This window comes from Lepisosteus oculatus, chromosome 11, assembly GCF_040954835.1.
Source record: "Lepisosteus oculatus isolate fLepOcu1 chromosome 11, fLepOcu1.hap2, whole genome shotgun sequence".
NCBI lineage: Eukaryota > Metazoa > Chordata > Actinopteri > Semionotiformes > Lepisosteidae > Lepisosteus > Lepisosteus oculatus.
This window is the reverse complement of record NC_090706.1, coordinates 23,537,476-23,552,399: the sequence shown is the minus strand read 5'-3', so window position 1 is coordinate 23,552,399 and position 14,924 is coordinate 23,537,476. Positions and strand designations below refer to the sequence as shown.

General features: G+C 36.8%; 2 protein-coding genes across 2 annotated transcripts; both read right to left on the bottom strand.

Moving 5' to 3' along the window:
- Positions 1-1,098: 1,098 nt before the first annotated feature.
- LOC102689183 (C-X-C motif chemokine 10-like) lies at positions 1,099-2,695 on the bottom strand. Its single transcript, XM_015349445.2, has 4 exons — positions 2,556-2,695; positions 2,114-2,240; positions 1,790-1,870; positions 1,099-1,446 (listed from the first exon to the last, which is right to left on the bottom strand). The coding sequence occupies exons 1-4, from the start codon at positions 2,611-2,613 to the stop codon at positions 1,419-1,421; spliced, it is 294 nt and encodes a 97-aa protein (XP_015204931.1). The 5' UTR covers positions 2,614-2,695; the 3' UTR covers positions 1,099-1,418.
- A 6,986-nt stretch (positions 2,696-9,681) lies between these two features.
- LOC102688975 (C-X-C motif chemokine 9-like) lies at positions 9,682-11,244 on the bottom strand. Its single transcript, XM_015349444.2, has 4 exons — positions 11,106-11,244; positions 10,833-10,959; positions 10,474-10,554; positions 9,682-10,165 (listed from the first exon to the last, which is right to left on the bottom strand). Exons 1-4 carry the CDS (start codon positions 11,161-11,163, stop codon positions 10,138-10,140), a joined length of 294 nt encoding a protein of 97 aa, XP_015204930.1. The 5' UTR covers positions 11,164-11,244; the 3' UTR covers positions 9,682-10,137.
- Between the last annotated feature and the right edge of the window lie 3,680 nt (positions 11,245-14,924).

Here is a 14,924-nt window from a genome sequence, read left to right as displayed (position 1 = left end):
AAGCCATTGAACTCAATTACAGCTCCATTCCACAAGTAAGGGCTGCAAAATATTAGTGCAAACATTAGTGTTGTTTTATTGTGCCATTTCTTTCACTCTTACAAACAAGGAAAGTTACTCTTTGGAAAGACTGTCCAATACATTTGGGCGGGTTTCAGAGTTTTCTTTTCTGTCAAATGCCTTTTCAAAATTCTGCTTTAGATAGGGATCAATCCATCCATTTACTAAACCTTGTTAAGCAGAACAGGGTGGCAGGGGAGCAGGAGCCTATCCCAGTCAGCAATAGGCGCAAGGCTGGATAGATGTCCATCACAGGGCACACAGAGACATGAACACACACATGCACTCACACCATGGCCAATTTTTCCAGAAACCAATTAACCTATTGCATGTCTTTTGACCGTGGGAAAAAACAAGAGCACCTGGCAAAAGCCCATGCGAACATGAGGAGGACATACAAACTCCACACAGACAGTAACCTGGAATGACTCAGGGCAAGGCAGCAATGCTAACCACTGTACCGTAGTACCACCTTTAGATATGGATACCTAATTTGGACCAAATAGCATGCCAGTCTGTTGTGTTATATTTACGGTGTTAGTAATATGAAAAGCAGTTCTCAGTGCTGACAGATTTACAGTGGTTGTTTCACACACTTGAGAAAATTTGTATGGAGATCATCTAGACTAGTATAGGGCTTTCTAAAAGAAACTCTGAAACTCAGGGTGAGAGCCAGTGATACGTAAGTTTACAAACTGCCACACTTATCTCTACAAATAAAAAAAACCTTCTACTATCCAGCGAGATAATAAGGAGACGGAAAAACTAAATGAATGTAAAAGTTGTGCTTGCCAAAGAATAGGTGAGCAGAAAATATCAGTATTTAAAAGCAGGAGGCAACTGCAGAAATTAATTATAGTGCTGTAGAAATGACCTTGTGTAATTTTATTTGTTTTTGTTTGTCTTTGTTCTTGTCTTTGGACCTCTTGTCTTGTGCAGTGGAAGACAAGGTTAAGGTCAGGCCTAATGCTCAACACAATGCTTAAGTGAAATATTAAATCTCACGGTACTGAATGAGGGAAAAACACATACAATAAGTTTTATTATGAAAAATTCTTTATTGCAAATATAAAGTGCAATGAAAACACACATATTCTCAGTTTCAGATGGATAAATAATATGTCAGTAAGAAATGCATGTATTCTTAAGTTAATGCCCTCATAGTGGCTTTCTTTAATAAAAATTCATAAAATTGAATTTGCTTTGTTAAAAAAATGGAATTTTAAATAATTAAAATAAGACTTTTAAAATGTTTAAAACTCACACTGTATATTTTACAATTTAAAAGTACAATAGTTTAAGGAATTTTAAAGTGCCCAGAAAGAGGTTCATTGATGCTTCTGATTCCAGTATGTTCATTAATTGAGATTTTTGCTTGATCTCTTCCTGCGGAAAGAGATAATACAGCACATGAATACAATGTTTTCCCATGTACAATCTTCAGTACAATTACAAGGCAATAGACACTGAGAATTTAAATATAATGTAGATGATCTTAGCGCAATTCAAGTCTTCAACAATTCCATTATGAAACAATTCCTTATATGCTTGTAAATATATATTAAACTGAACAAAAATATACATGGCATCTGTAAAAGTTATATATAACAGTACATGATCTTCGTCTATAGTCAGTTGCATACCCACCTCCTCTGGTTATTAAAACAAATATTTCCTAGATTTTTGCGAACACAGGAGAATGTTTGAACTTAAAATAAACACAACTTACGTTCTTAGCTTCTGGAGGATTTCTCTGATCTTCTTCATGTTTGGATCCAAACAATAATGAGCCCCACCATCCATGTTGACACTGAAAATGTACCAGAAGGAATCATCACTCTCTGACATGGTGAGTGGCGGAAATGCTGAGGAAAATCTATAATGCTCAATTATACAAAAAGGTCTATGTCTTAACATGCATTTAATGTGCAGGATGTTAATTACATTGCATATAATCTTTCTAAGGGATTTCCACAAATATGTTTTTATAAATAGTCATATTATAATAATATTATTGCTTCATCTGTCAGCTGCCTCCATACTCTGTACTCACATGATTTCCATGTTTTCACAGAAGTTGGAGGGAGGGAAGATTTCCACATTCTTGATTTGTCTGGGATTTCCTACAATCTTTTGTCGGGTCCTCTGACATAGGCATCGAGAGCTGTCACTGGCGATATCTGAGGACAAAAGAACAATTAGAACTATAGGGCTTTCCACAACAAACATACTGTCCATTTTTTGGGAGTTTCAAGATTGGTCAAGACAGGAAAAATGATTTATTTTTTTGTAGTAAACTGCAGACAACAGCATTATTCTCTAAATGACTAGCGCATTACATTTTAATGTTTTCCCATTATTCACACTAGTTTTATCTTGTTAGATATGTGACTGGAAACAAGGCAATTCTAATAGACACACCATCCCTGTACTCTAAATGCCAAAGCAGATATGCAGTATCAAGCTAAAAAGCAGCAAAAGAGAATTGTACTTACGTTGCGAAACAGCCACTGTGACAGCAAGAGCCACGATCAGAAGGACTTTAGTGCTCATGGTTCAGACTTGCAAAAGGGTGAAACCCACTTCCTTTAGGTGATGAGAGAAGAGAGGCTGTTGAAGCTGTGCTTCAGTTGGTTGCGATGGACACTTATATACACCCCTCAGAGGATTACCTCAGCTTCTTTCCTCTGCAGGGGAAATTTCACGTGGAAATTCAGGGCCACTGGAAATGAAACTGTGACACTTCAGGAACTTTTAGTCACTGAAATGGCCCTAGCGGGACTCTACTGCTTCTTATTTTAAGACTCAGGATTTCAAAATACACCCGATGCATTTTCTGCTTTTTATATGCTTTTCATCTATTCGGGAAATGAAACACAGTACAGCACACCTTTATTACTATACTTTAAAATCCTCTGGAAATATTTTATAACTCACTGTCTCTTCAAGATCTATACCTGTAGTCCTGTATTTCTAATGTACATAATGTACCTGCAATATCTGGGCACTCGTCTATGTTACTGTAGTTTTCATTTTTCACTTTTCCATTTCCATTTTCAATATTTTGAATTTCATTTACTGCTTTAGTATTTGATGATTTTGGACTGTAAAAATATTTGGACTGTGAAATATTGAATATCTGCTTCAATATTTGATGCAACACTCCTCTGATTTTGGCATCATCTGAAATTTTGATATATGTTGTTAATAATTATAATAATTTATAATTATGATAATTTTTTATTTATTCAGTATTTTAAGAAATTTTGAAAATTTCAAAAAGAAAAAAACAGCACAAAATACACAAAACATGTTAAATAAAACAAAAACAAAGAAAAAACTACACCTGGACAAAGAACAAATAGCTAAAACTTGCTTAGGACTTTTTACAGTTTTCTTGTTTAAAGTTGGTATAGAATCAAAATCTGCAGTAAAAGTAATCACATAATTATTGGATGTGTAAAACAATCAGGGAAAAGTACAAAGCTCAGTCTTCTTCAAAACATTAAAGAAAGCTACCCCAGATCCTATGAAATTGTATGAGGACAAATCCTCTCCTTTGTAATCGTGGAGATTATCTCATAGAGCCAGCTCTTGAAACAGGGCACAATGACAGATTTCTGTTCTTTAAGAATATTTTTTTTAGCCACATCCGTTGCGAACATCAGTGATGATTGTTCTTCCATTATAGTTTGCGAGTTGCCTCTGAACAACCCTGCTATTTCTCCATGATATAATGATCACAAACGATCCCTTAAACAGGAGTACTGCAAACTAGAGTGCAAATTGAGGTCTACTGGTCTACAAGTATTCAAGTCGGCATGGACTGATAGCCTACAACAATATACTGCAAGAAAGCCCTACCTGTATATAGAGCTCGTTAAGTTTACTACTCTGAAGTTATAGAAAGCAATAAAAATAACCCTCACTACCTATTTAAGACTATAGCTATTCTTACAAATAAGACAAATACGATTCTATAGTACCATCTAACTTTAGTAGTGATGATTTTATGAACTTCTTTAAAGATAAAATTAACACCATCAGACTTCAGACGCAATCAAATAAGCCCCAAAGAAGTCGCAAGAAATACAGAAACAATATAAGAACCTCTATTGTGTTTTTCAATTAGTTAATGAACAAGAACTCAAGAAATTAATTATTGAGACAAAGTCAACCACCTGTCCGCTAGATCCCATCCCCACTCAGCTAGTCAAAGATTCTCCTGAAGTACTGGCAGGACCTATAATTAGTATGATGAACATGTCCTTTGCATCAGGCGTTGCACAGTACCTGATCAATTTAAGGTAGCGGTTGTTAGACTGCTCCTTAAGAAGCCAAATTTTGATCCACAAGTTCTTAACAACTACAGGCCTGTCTCAAACGTCCCATATCTAGCTAAAATTCTTGAGAGAATACTTGTGGCCCAATTTCAGTCGTATCTAGAATCAAATACCCGGCATCTTGGCCAAATTTCCCCATCTGCCTTTATCAATCATGGCCTCCTAACAATCCCCCTCTATAAATTGGCTTCATTACTCTGCTCTCCTCCCCACTGGTCCCTGATGCGTGGTGAGTGTTCTGGCGCACTATGGCTGCCGTCGCATCATCAAGCTGGATGTGGAAGGGAGTCCCCATTACCTGTAAAGCGCTTTGAGTGGAGTGTCCAGAAAAGCGCTATATAAGTGTAAGCAATTATTATTATTATTATAAATAATATACTTGAGAAATTTCAGTCTGGTTTCCGCCCAGGCCACAACACTGAAACTGCACTAACAAGAGTCGTAAATGATATTCTGTTAGCTACTGACACGGGGAATGCAACAGTGCCTGTGCTTCTAGATCTTAGTGCTGCCTTTGACACAGTTGATCACTCTGTCTTGTTACACAGGCTTGAGTTTGAGGTTGGCTTATTTGGAACTGTCCTTAAGTGGTTTACTTCATATTTAAGTAATCGTTTTCATTATGTTGGCTGGGCACCATCTGAGTTGGATGCTGCATCACTGCCATGGATCCAGGAGGGACATCGTGGATATAGCTATCGTTTAGGAGGTCTACAGAGATCTTCATGGAGTACTGACATACAGAAGACATGATGAATGGATTAATATTCTCATTCATCTATTTATTTTTTTAATTGTATAATGTTAACATGCCCAAAGGGGTTGGGCAGCCTGTTTACCTTGGGCCCCTAGAGTTTTTTCTCCTTCCTAAGGAGTTCTTGGTTCCTCTCCTCCATTGTCTTCTGGTCTTTTCTGTTCTGTATTCACAACATTTATGATCACTTGCATTGTTAAATGCTTTGGGTTAACCCTGTTGTGAAAGGCACTATATAAAAATAAATTTAATTGAATTTTGAGATACATAGGTATATTCTTCCCAAACACTTTTGAATGCCACTGAAATAACTACCCAAAATATACATATACAGTGGTGTGAAAAAGTGTTTGCCCCCTTCCTGATTTCTTATTTTTTTGCATGTTTGTCACACTGAAATGTTTCAGATCATCAAACAAATTGAAATATTAGACAAAGATAACACAAGTAAACACAAAATGCAGTTTTAAAATGAAGGTTTTTATTATTAAGGGAAAAAAAAATCCAAACCTACATGGCCCTGTGTGAAAAAGTGATTGCCCCCCCTGTTAAAACATAAATCAACTGTGGTTTATCACATCTTTGGAAAGCTGAGTTCAATTTCTCTAGCCACACCCAGGCCAGATGACTGCCACACCTGTTCTCAATCAAGAAATCACTAAAATAGGACCTGCCTGACAAAGTGAAGTAGACCAAAAGATCCTCAAAAGCTAGACATCATGCTGTGATCCAAAGAAATTCAGGAACAAATGAGAAACAGAGTAATTAAGATTTATCAGTCTGTAAAAGGTTATAAAGCCATTTCTAAAGCTTTGGGACTCCAGCGAACCACAGTGAGAGCCATTATCCACAAATGGCGAAAACATGGAACAGTGGTGAACCTTCCCAAGAGTGGCCGGCCGACCAAAATTACCCAAAGAGTGCAGCGACGACTCATCCAAGAGGTCACAAAAAAACCCACAACAACATCCAAAGAACTGCAGGCTTCACTTGCCTCAGTTAAGGTCAGTGTTCATGACTCCACCATAAGAAAGAGACTGGGAAAAATGGCCTGAAATGGCAGCAGAGTTAATAATAATAATAATAATTGCTTACACTTATATAGCGCTTTTCTGGACACTCCACTCAAAGCACTTTACAGGTAATGGGGACTCCCCTCCACCACCACCAATGTGCAACATCCACCTGGATGATGCGACGGCAGCCATAGTGCGCCAGAACGCTCACCACACATCAGCTATCAGTGGGGAGGAGAGCAGAGTAATGTAGCCAATTCATAGAGGGGGATTATTAGGAGGCCATGATTGGTAAGGGCCAACGGGAAATTTGGCCAGGACGCCGGGGTTACACCCCTACTCTTTTCGAGAAACACCCTGGGATTTTTAATGACCACAGAGAGTCAGGACCTCAGTTTTACGTCTCATCCGAAGGACGGCGCCTGTTTTACAGTATAGTGTCCCCATCACTATACTGGGGCATTAGGACCCACATGGACTGCAGGGTGAGTGCCCCCTGCTGGCCCCACTAACACCTCTTCCAGCAGCAACCTTAGTTTTTCCCAGGAGGTCTCCCATCCAGGTACTGACCAGGCTCACACCTGCTTAGCTTCAGTGGGTTGCCAGTTGTGAGTTGCAGGGTGATATGGCTGCTGGCGAGTTCCAAGACGAAAACCACTGCTGAGCAAAAAGAACATAAAGGCTCATCTTAGTTTTGCCAGAAAACATAAGGGCATTTTTAATCAGATATCTTCATATAATATAATATTCTTAGTGCGTTTAATAAAATAGTGCTTTTTCCTGCCATTTTACTTATTTGGTGATTCAGTTTCACAAAAAAGAGAGACGTTTTAGTGTTTGCTTGTGCATCGATGTCCAACCACTATCTATTCCAGACTTATGGGAAGAGCTCGTTTGCCAATATGTCATGACCCTTGCATTTACAACCAACTAGATTTTTTTACCTTTGCTGAAGCCAATTGTTTATTAATTTAGAATCCATTTATGCACTTTGGAGGTATGAGCTCCAGGTCTGTGCTCAATGATCTATGACCCCTGGACTGAAACATATATCACATAGTGTTCTCTGTCACAAATAATACTTGAATAACCCATCTGTCCAATTTCTAATTGCTTCTTCCAATTAAGGTTTGCAAGTTTGCCAGACCCTAACTCTGCAAGCAAAAGAGTACAACCTGGACAGGACACCAGTCCATCAAAGGACAGATACACAGACAGACATGTACTCACATCGATGTAGAATATCCCAGTATGTTTTTGGGAGTGAGGGAGTAAATTTGAGGAAACCTATGTGAACACTGGGAGAACATATGAACTCCACACAGATAGCACCTCAGGCCTTAAATTAACCGAGGATCACGAGGCAGCACTGCTAATCACTGCACCACTGTGCCCCCCTACATTAATAATATAGTTACTATTTTATACACAAATAGGCATGGAACAGAAAATCTTTGCTGGTGAGTGAAACCATAAATAAAACAGTTTGTGAGCTCCAAAAACAAATATTACATCTGTGCGAAATAAAAATATCTGTAACATATGTTATACTTTGTATACTATTTTAATTTAATAAATAATGGCTATATATATATCTAAATTTGATTTAAAAATAAAGTGATAGATTCTGTGACATACAATTACATAACTTAAATTTTTTTTCTGAATTAATAGCCACTGTAAATTCTTTATTTGTATGATTTTCATGAAGTATGTATCTGGTAAAAGATAACATAATATCATGCCATATATATTTTTAGCAAGCTATATTTTAATCGGATTTCTTTTTAATATTTGCTTGTATTTTTGTGGAATGTGAAATAATAGAAACAAAATGCTGAATTATGTTTTATTATTCATAGGATTCTTTGTGCGGATTGTAGTTAAAGCATTTTCATGGAATTCAATATAACACCCACAACCAGGCTCAGAGAGCCAGTATGAATAAGATTACAAAATTTAGCTTTGCCGGTCAGCTATTTCTCAGCATAAATTAACAAGCAGGGTTTAAGTAGAAGGCAAGAAGAAAAAAGAAGGGTTCAGTATATTGGCTATAATTCTGCTTCTCAGCTTTAAATTAACTTCTCTTCCTTTGCAGTTCATGACACAGCTCCTCACTTGAACATGTGTTGTACATGTAAATTGTACATATAAAGGTCCAGGATTCAATTTTGAACATGAGGTGCTATGTGTGTGGAGTTTGTATGCTCTCCTGTGATCATGAGGAATTCCTCCATGTTTCCCCCAACAGCCCAAAGACATACAGTACTGGTATTGTAATTGGCTTGACTCTGAAATTTGACTCTGGTGTGCATGAATCTATATGTGTCTGTCCAGAATGTATCCTGCCTGTTGGTTGCTGGGATGGTTTCTGACCCAACCGCGACACTAAACTGGATAAAATAGTAAGAAAATGAATGGATTAATCTCATGAAAGATGGCTGCACAAAGGTCCTGGGTAAAAAATGTTTTCTGAATTCTTTAAGAAGGCTAGAACAATAGATGACTGTTCCAGAAATGGCAAACAGTCAATAAACAAATGTGTTTCTCAACCTTTTTTATACCAGGGACCAGTTCCCCTGTGTCATTCTCATCTGAGGGCACTTAAGATTTAAAGCAAAACAATAAAGGACAAAAAGTGAATTTATCTATTATAACTGTAACACAGAACTATAAGGTTCTGGCTGTTACTGGACAGTTACTGAAGGGCCAATTGAAAATTGTATTCTCCAAAGGAATTTTATTTATTACTTTTTCATGAAGGACTATGGTATTGCTACATGCCTTGGAGTATTAAATTAAAATGGTAATTTAGTAAAGGTTTATTTTCAATTTGTAAGATAATACACATTTATTTAGGAGTCTTTTGTAAATCTTGTCCTGTCTCAAGGTGTCTTGAAAGTATGCAGCTAGGTGGCGACTCTAGTTGGAAGGACGCATGTTGAATCTCACACAGGTGCACATAATAAAAGCATAGTGCCTGACACAGACTCTCTCCCTGCTAGCGAATTGTGTTCTGTGAGGTTGGAAATGTTGGTATATTTCTCCTGGGGCTCATATCACACATTTTCTTCTTTCTCTGAATTAAAGGGAGATATTATAGTGCTGTGTAATGGACTCTCATTGTGAGAAACTTTTAAGAACAATTTCATGTCCGCTGTTTCTTAAACCCAAAGGTATTATTATATGTGTATTATCATTGAGGATTGTATTAAAATGTAATAAAGTAAAGGAAAAATAAACATGTTTTAGTAATGTGCCAGAACTTAAATGTCAAATGTAAAATAGAATACTCTCTCAAATTATACATAAATAAATTGTTACTAATTTATATGAAATAAAAAAATACATAACTTTTGATCAGTAAAATATGTAAAGTTTCAAAATGTTATACAGAATATTTCTCAAGGCAGGAAACCAAAGGTATAATCTTTTCTAACTTCCAACATTAGTGAAGTTGTTGTTGTATTGGTAAAATAAAAATAATAAAGCTGCAAAAACAAATGACTTATTTTTTTAAAACAGAAGCTTTATTTTTAACAATTAAATAAACTCTGTTGTACATATCCTCAATTTGTAGCTAATAAATAATAACAAAATATAAAATGAAATATCATAAATTCTATCATAAATTCTATGACGTACTGTGAATCAAGTTATATACAGTACGTAGACCAATCTATACATATAAATATATTTTTAGCTATAGATCTATAAATCTATAAAGTGCAAAATTAACAACATTAAATTGAAAAAATACTTCAAACAGAGCTTTTATGACACAAAGAAACAGCTTGCAATGTGCATAGCAGAGAAAGTATGATCATTCTTCTAAAGAACATAGCGCAGTAACTATTTGCACATTTCCAATTGGTATGATGGGACTGGATCAACAGTTAAAGAGACAGTTCTGTGGAGAATTCTCTGTCACAGTGCGGAGCTTGTGAACACCTAATAGTATCCATTACTTTCCGGCTGGGCTTGCCTTCTTTCTGTGAAGAGGGAATAGAAACATTGTATGAGTTTTTCTGCATGAAAATATGAACATTCTTCCACCCACAGAGAAAGCTAAAAATAAGAACTAATGTACTGTATCTCTTGGTGATTGGCATTTTCATTCATACATCTGTGGTGGTATTTTGTTTGCTTAAACACACCATTAAGTTTGATTAACACACATAATGACTTAATGACATATTTATGAAACTATGGAATTATAACTAATAATTCCTTTTTCAAGAAGTTCAATAAAACTTGAATTTGTATTAAGTGCAAGTTTGTATCAAATATGTTTACTTACATTTGGAAGTTCATGATAAACTCTTTGATCTTCTTTGCATTGGGATCCAGACAGTACTTTACCCCATTTCTCAGGTTGACACTGAAAACAAACAAGAACAGCTCATTATGATGTGCTGACACTGGGAACAACAGAGCATAAACCACATTATTCTTATTCAGAGAAGAACCAGAAAAGATGAAGAAGATGTCTAAGGTAATAACACACATTATTGTGATTGGTAAAAACGTAACTAAAATATTTGATATTTGCTCAGATACCACAATAATTGTACTGCACTCAATGAGAAAGAGGAATTGTTTTAAAATAACTGCACAAACATATAAAAATTCTAAATTGCATCAATATAGTGGACTCACATGATCTCCGTGTGTTCACAGGAGCTGGACGGAGGGTAGATTTCCAAATTCTTGATGGATTTGGGGTGACCCACCATCTTGTCCCGGACACGATGACACAGACACCGCGAACTTCCAGCTCCAAGATCTGAAAGTGAAAAAAATGAAATTCTCAATCTACAAGTAAAAATGGTCTTGCATGTTTCACATTTTAAAGGCTGCCCTGCTGCTAAAAAAACTAGTATTTCTAAATCAGACTGAAGCAGGAGCTGCAGAATGAGGAACATACTGTACCTTGTGAAAGAGCCACAGAGACAGCAAGAGTTACAATCAGGAGGATTTTGGTGCTCATGGTTCAGACTTGCAAGAGGTGCCACCCACTTCCTTTCGTTGATTCTGGAGAGGGAACTGAAGCTGTGATGAACCTGTCTGTTATGAACTCTTATATATACCCCCCGAGGAACTACCTCAGCTCTTGCCCTCTTTAGGGAAATTCCACAGGGCAACCACTGGTAGCGGAAATGTGCTATTTGAAGAAGTTTTTTTTTCTTCTGCTGGTGTGGGTTTAGCTCCGGTCTTATGAAATATTTAGACTTTTTTTCTTTTCAGTCCACATTTTTTCTGGGTTGAGAAATAAAAAGAAGTATTAAATAATAAAACACTGCTGATGGTAATGAGAAAATTGACAATACAGTAGCAGAAATGATTGCTCCAAATTGGACATGTTCTATTACCTGGAATGACCTGGTGAAGAGACAAAACAATACCATGCTGTGGTTAATAGCTATATTTAAATCCAGTTTTCTCAGAAAATTGTTTTTTCAGAAAATCAGGAGAAAGTGTCGTGGTGTGTTTTCTAACCAAAACATTGATTCATAAAGTCACGTAGCTATAATATCTGTACTCCACAGTCTAATCAAATAATGTTTTACAGAGTTCTACAAAAGGTTATTTGTTCAGAAAAGTAAGATATTTAAAAAGGAAAAGGCTTGAGTCATCTGCTACAGTCTGTCTGAAGCAGACTGTCATATTTTGTCATTTCCATATTTTTACCTGTTGTGTGCCTTGTTTTCTTTGTGCATTTGTTTCTGTGTTTTGTCTCATGACATATCACTCTGCAACTCACAAATGTCAACCCAATGAAGTTAAGCAGGTGTAAGCCTGGTTGCTGCTTGAAGAGATGTTAGTGGGGCCAGCAGGGGGTGCTCACCCTGTGGTCCATGTGGGTCCTTATGCCCCAATATAGTGACGGGGACACTATACTGCAAACAGGTGCAGTCCTTCAGATGAGATGTAAAACCGAGGTCCTGATTCTCTGTGGTCATTAAAAATCCCAGGGCGTTTCTCGAAAAGAGTAGGGGTGTAACCTGGCCAAATTTCCCATTGGCCCTTACCAATCATGGCCTCCTAATAATCCTCATCTATGAATTGGCTTCATTACACTGCTCTCCTCCCCACTAATAGCTGATGTGTGGTGGGCGTTCTGGCGCACTATGGCTGCTGTTGCATCATCCAGGTGGATGCTGCACATTGGTGGTGGTGGAGGGGAGTCCCCATTACCTGTAAAGCGCTTTGAGTGGAGTGTCCAGAAAAGCGCTATATAAGTGTAAGGAATTATTATTGTTAAAGTTTGATTAAGTATGTGACTCTGATTTACATTGCCATGCTGGTTATAACATATTGGCTCCAGCTGCTTGATTGATTTTGGATTTTGGTTTTCATACTTCACCTCAAACCTACTAAATCTTGCAGCTGTGAACACCGTCCCTTTTACAATTAACAGTGTCACTACACAAACAATCTCCAGAAATTGCTAGGCTTTTCTTCATAAATACTATAAAGGTAAGCAATACAAAAAGACAGCCAAATGTTAATGTGTACAATAAAAATTACATTTTTTAAATCGAGTAATGTTATAATTGTTTGACTTGTTACAAACGGCTATACTCTAGAATTTGTCCAAAGAAGAGTTATCAGTTACATTTTGGAGAGTTTACAATAACTGATTCTTTTAAAAATGTAAACAGAGAGGACTATGGGGGACTTGACTCAAATATTTATGTCAATCCAGTGCACAGTTTCAGGATCAACAGTGAACCATTAATAAGAGGACAGAGGTGGATACTAATTGAAGTGCATCTGAGAACAGGAGTCACTACTTTACACAAAAAGTTGTAGCAGTCTGGAACAGGCTACTCAGACATATTAATGAACATCATAACTGAATGAACCAGATGGGCTGTATCTCCTCCACTTATTTTTAACCATATTTATATTCATAAGGTTTTTCATCTTCCTTTATTAGAAATTCTAAAAAGTTAATTTTTATGTGAAAACATTATTTTTTACCAGTGATATCTTAATGAAAACTTTTTATGTTGCATATTCTTATTAATATTTATAACACAGTGAACAATACACTTTTGGTTACAGTTATTTTTAGATTTACTTAAGATTAAAGCTCACCTAATTTCAAATGGTTTTTATGGACACTAAACCTGTGGTAGATAATTCAGTCTAATCATGCACAATCAGTTCCTCTGAGAAACCTGCTACCTTAATCTTTCTCTATGGCCACCCACTTCATCACCCTTTGTGGAGTGGAGTGTCTTTTGCATTCTGAAAAATATTTGGTTTCATGAAAGAAGATTAGATTATTGATTAAAAAAGGGCCCCTGCGTGATGTAACCACAGGATCTTCTGTGCATTAGAGCTAAAGAAGTCTGTATCGCAGGTAGTTTGTTGCCACTGAATGAGAGTTGAACTATTTGCTCTGTTTCAAACAATTCTAAAAGCACTTTCCAGAGGGGATTTCCTGCTGTTTTTATGTTAATCAGATACATTTTCTAATACAGCAATATGCATTGTTCTGCCACTTTTGAAAAAAAGACTTCATTTAGTTCATTTGCAGCAAAATAATAGGTGAATTGTGTCATCTATTATATACATTTACAATCACTTTACACTGGAAGTCCCCTATTTGCTTCTGTTAATCAGATGAAATTGGCAGGAAATCAAATAGTTGATGCAAAGCACCAACAGTCCTCACATTGTATGGCCATGTGAATATGGCATATTCTGCCTTGGCACCTTTTAACAGAAATACCACAGAGATTTGTCTTAACCCAGAGCTGTGTTAAATATGTCACATGTCAATTTCTTAAATTTAAACCTATGAATAACACTCACAAAAAAAACAAGGACTTTTGAAGACAAGTTTTGTGATTGCATTGAATCACAGAGGTACAAACACACAGAAATCTTTCTGTTTTTATTAAAGCTTCTGGTATCAGTGCCACAAGGCCAGAGCAGCAAGCGTTTTGCTTTTCTGTATCTCAGTTCACTTTCCACAAGAGGATGAATCTATCATCTCACCTGCTGATATGTAGGATAAGAGACAATCCAAGAGGGCAGAATAAGTGTCCACTGGGAAGAGAACCAAGACCATCATGGAACAGATACCTGTAAGGGTAAGGGTTTCTGTAAAGAATGTATCAAGTGCAGACAGCAATGGAATAAAGCCAGTTACTAAACAGATGCAAGATTGTGTACAGTCTATACTCATTACAATGCCCTCTAGGGTATCAGAGATCACAAGACATAATGGCATGAGCATCTGAGCTCGTTAGAATGTCTGTTAGGAAAAAATAGGACTGAAGGTGTATCTGTTGAGAGCAGTTTTCAAACCTCTGAACTCTGAGACCTGAAGGGTAACTGCTTATTTACCTCATTATGTAAAGCCACATGGTGTGTGCAGTCATATGAATGGATGAAACAAAATTGAGATGGTTTCTGTATTTTGATACTGACAAGGAAGTTTCATTTATGAAAGGTAAAGGGAAATAATTAAATACACAAAACATCATGTGAACTTCTTCCTCCACGACATCTTTCTAAGACTTTTAATTGACCATCCATATGCTAGGCTATCAATTAATTTTGCTAGCGTTGGACGTGGAACCCACTGAAGGCTTGAGCGTGTTTGTGAGTGAATGAACCTTGTGGTACTATACTGTAGCTCATGTGGGGTATTTTGACTTTCCCCCACACACACTTTGTGCTTGGTTGCTGTTTCTGAAATTGGTGCGCACACCCCGTGTGCTGTGCTTGGAG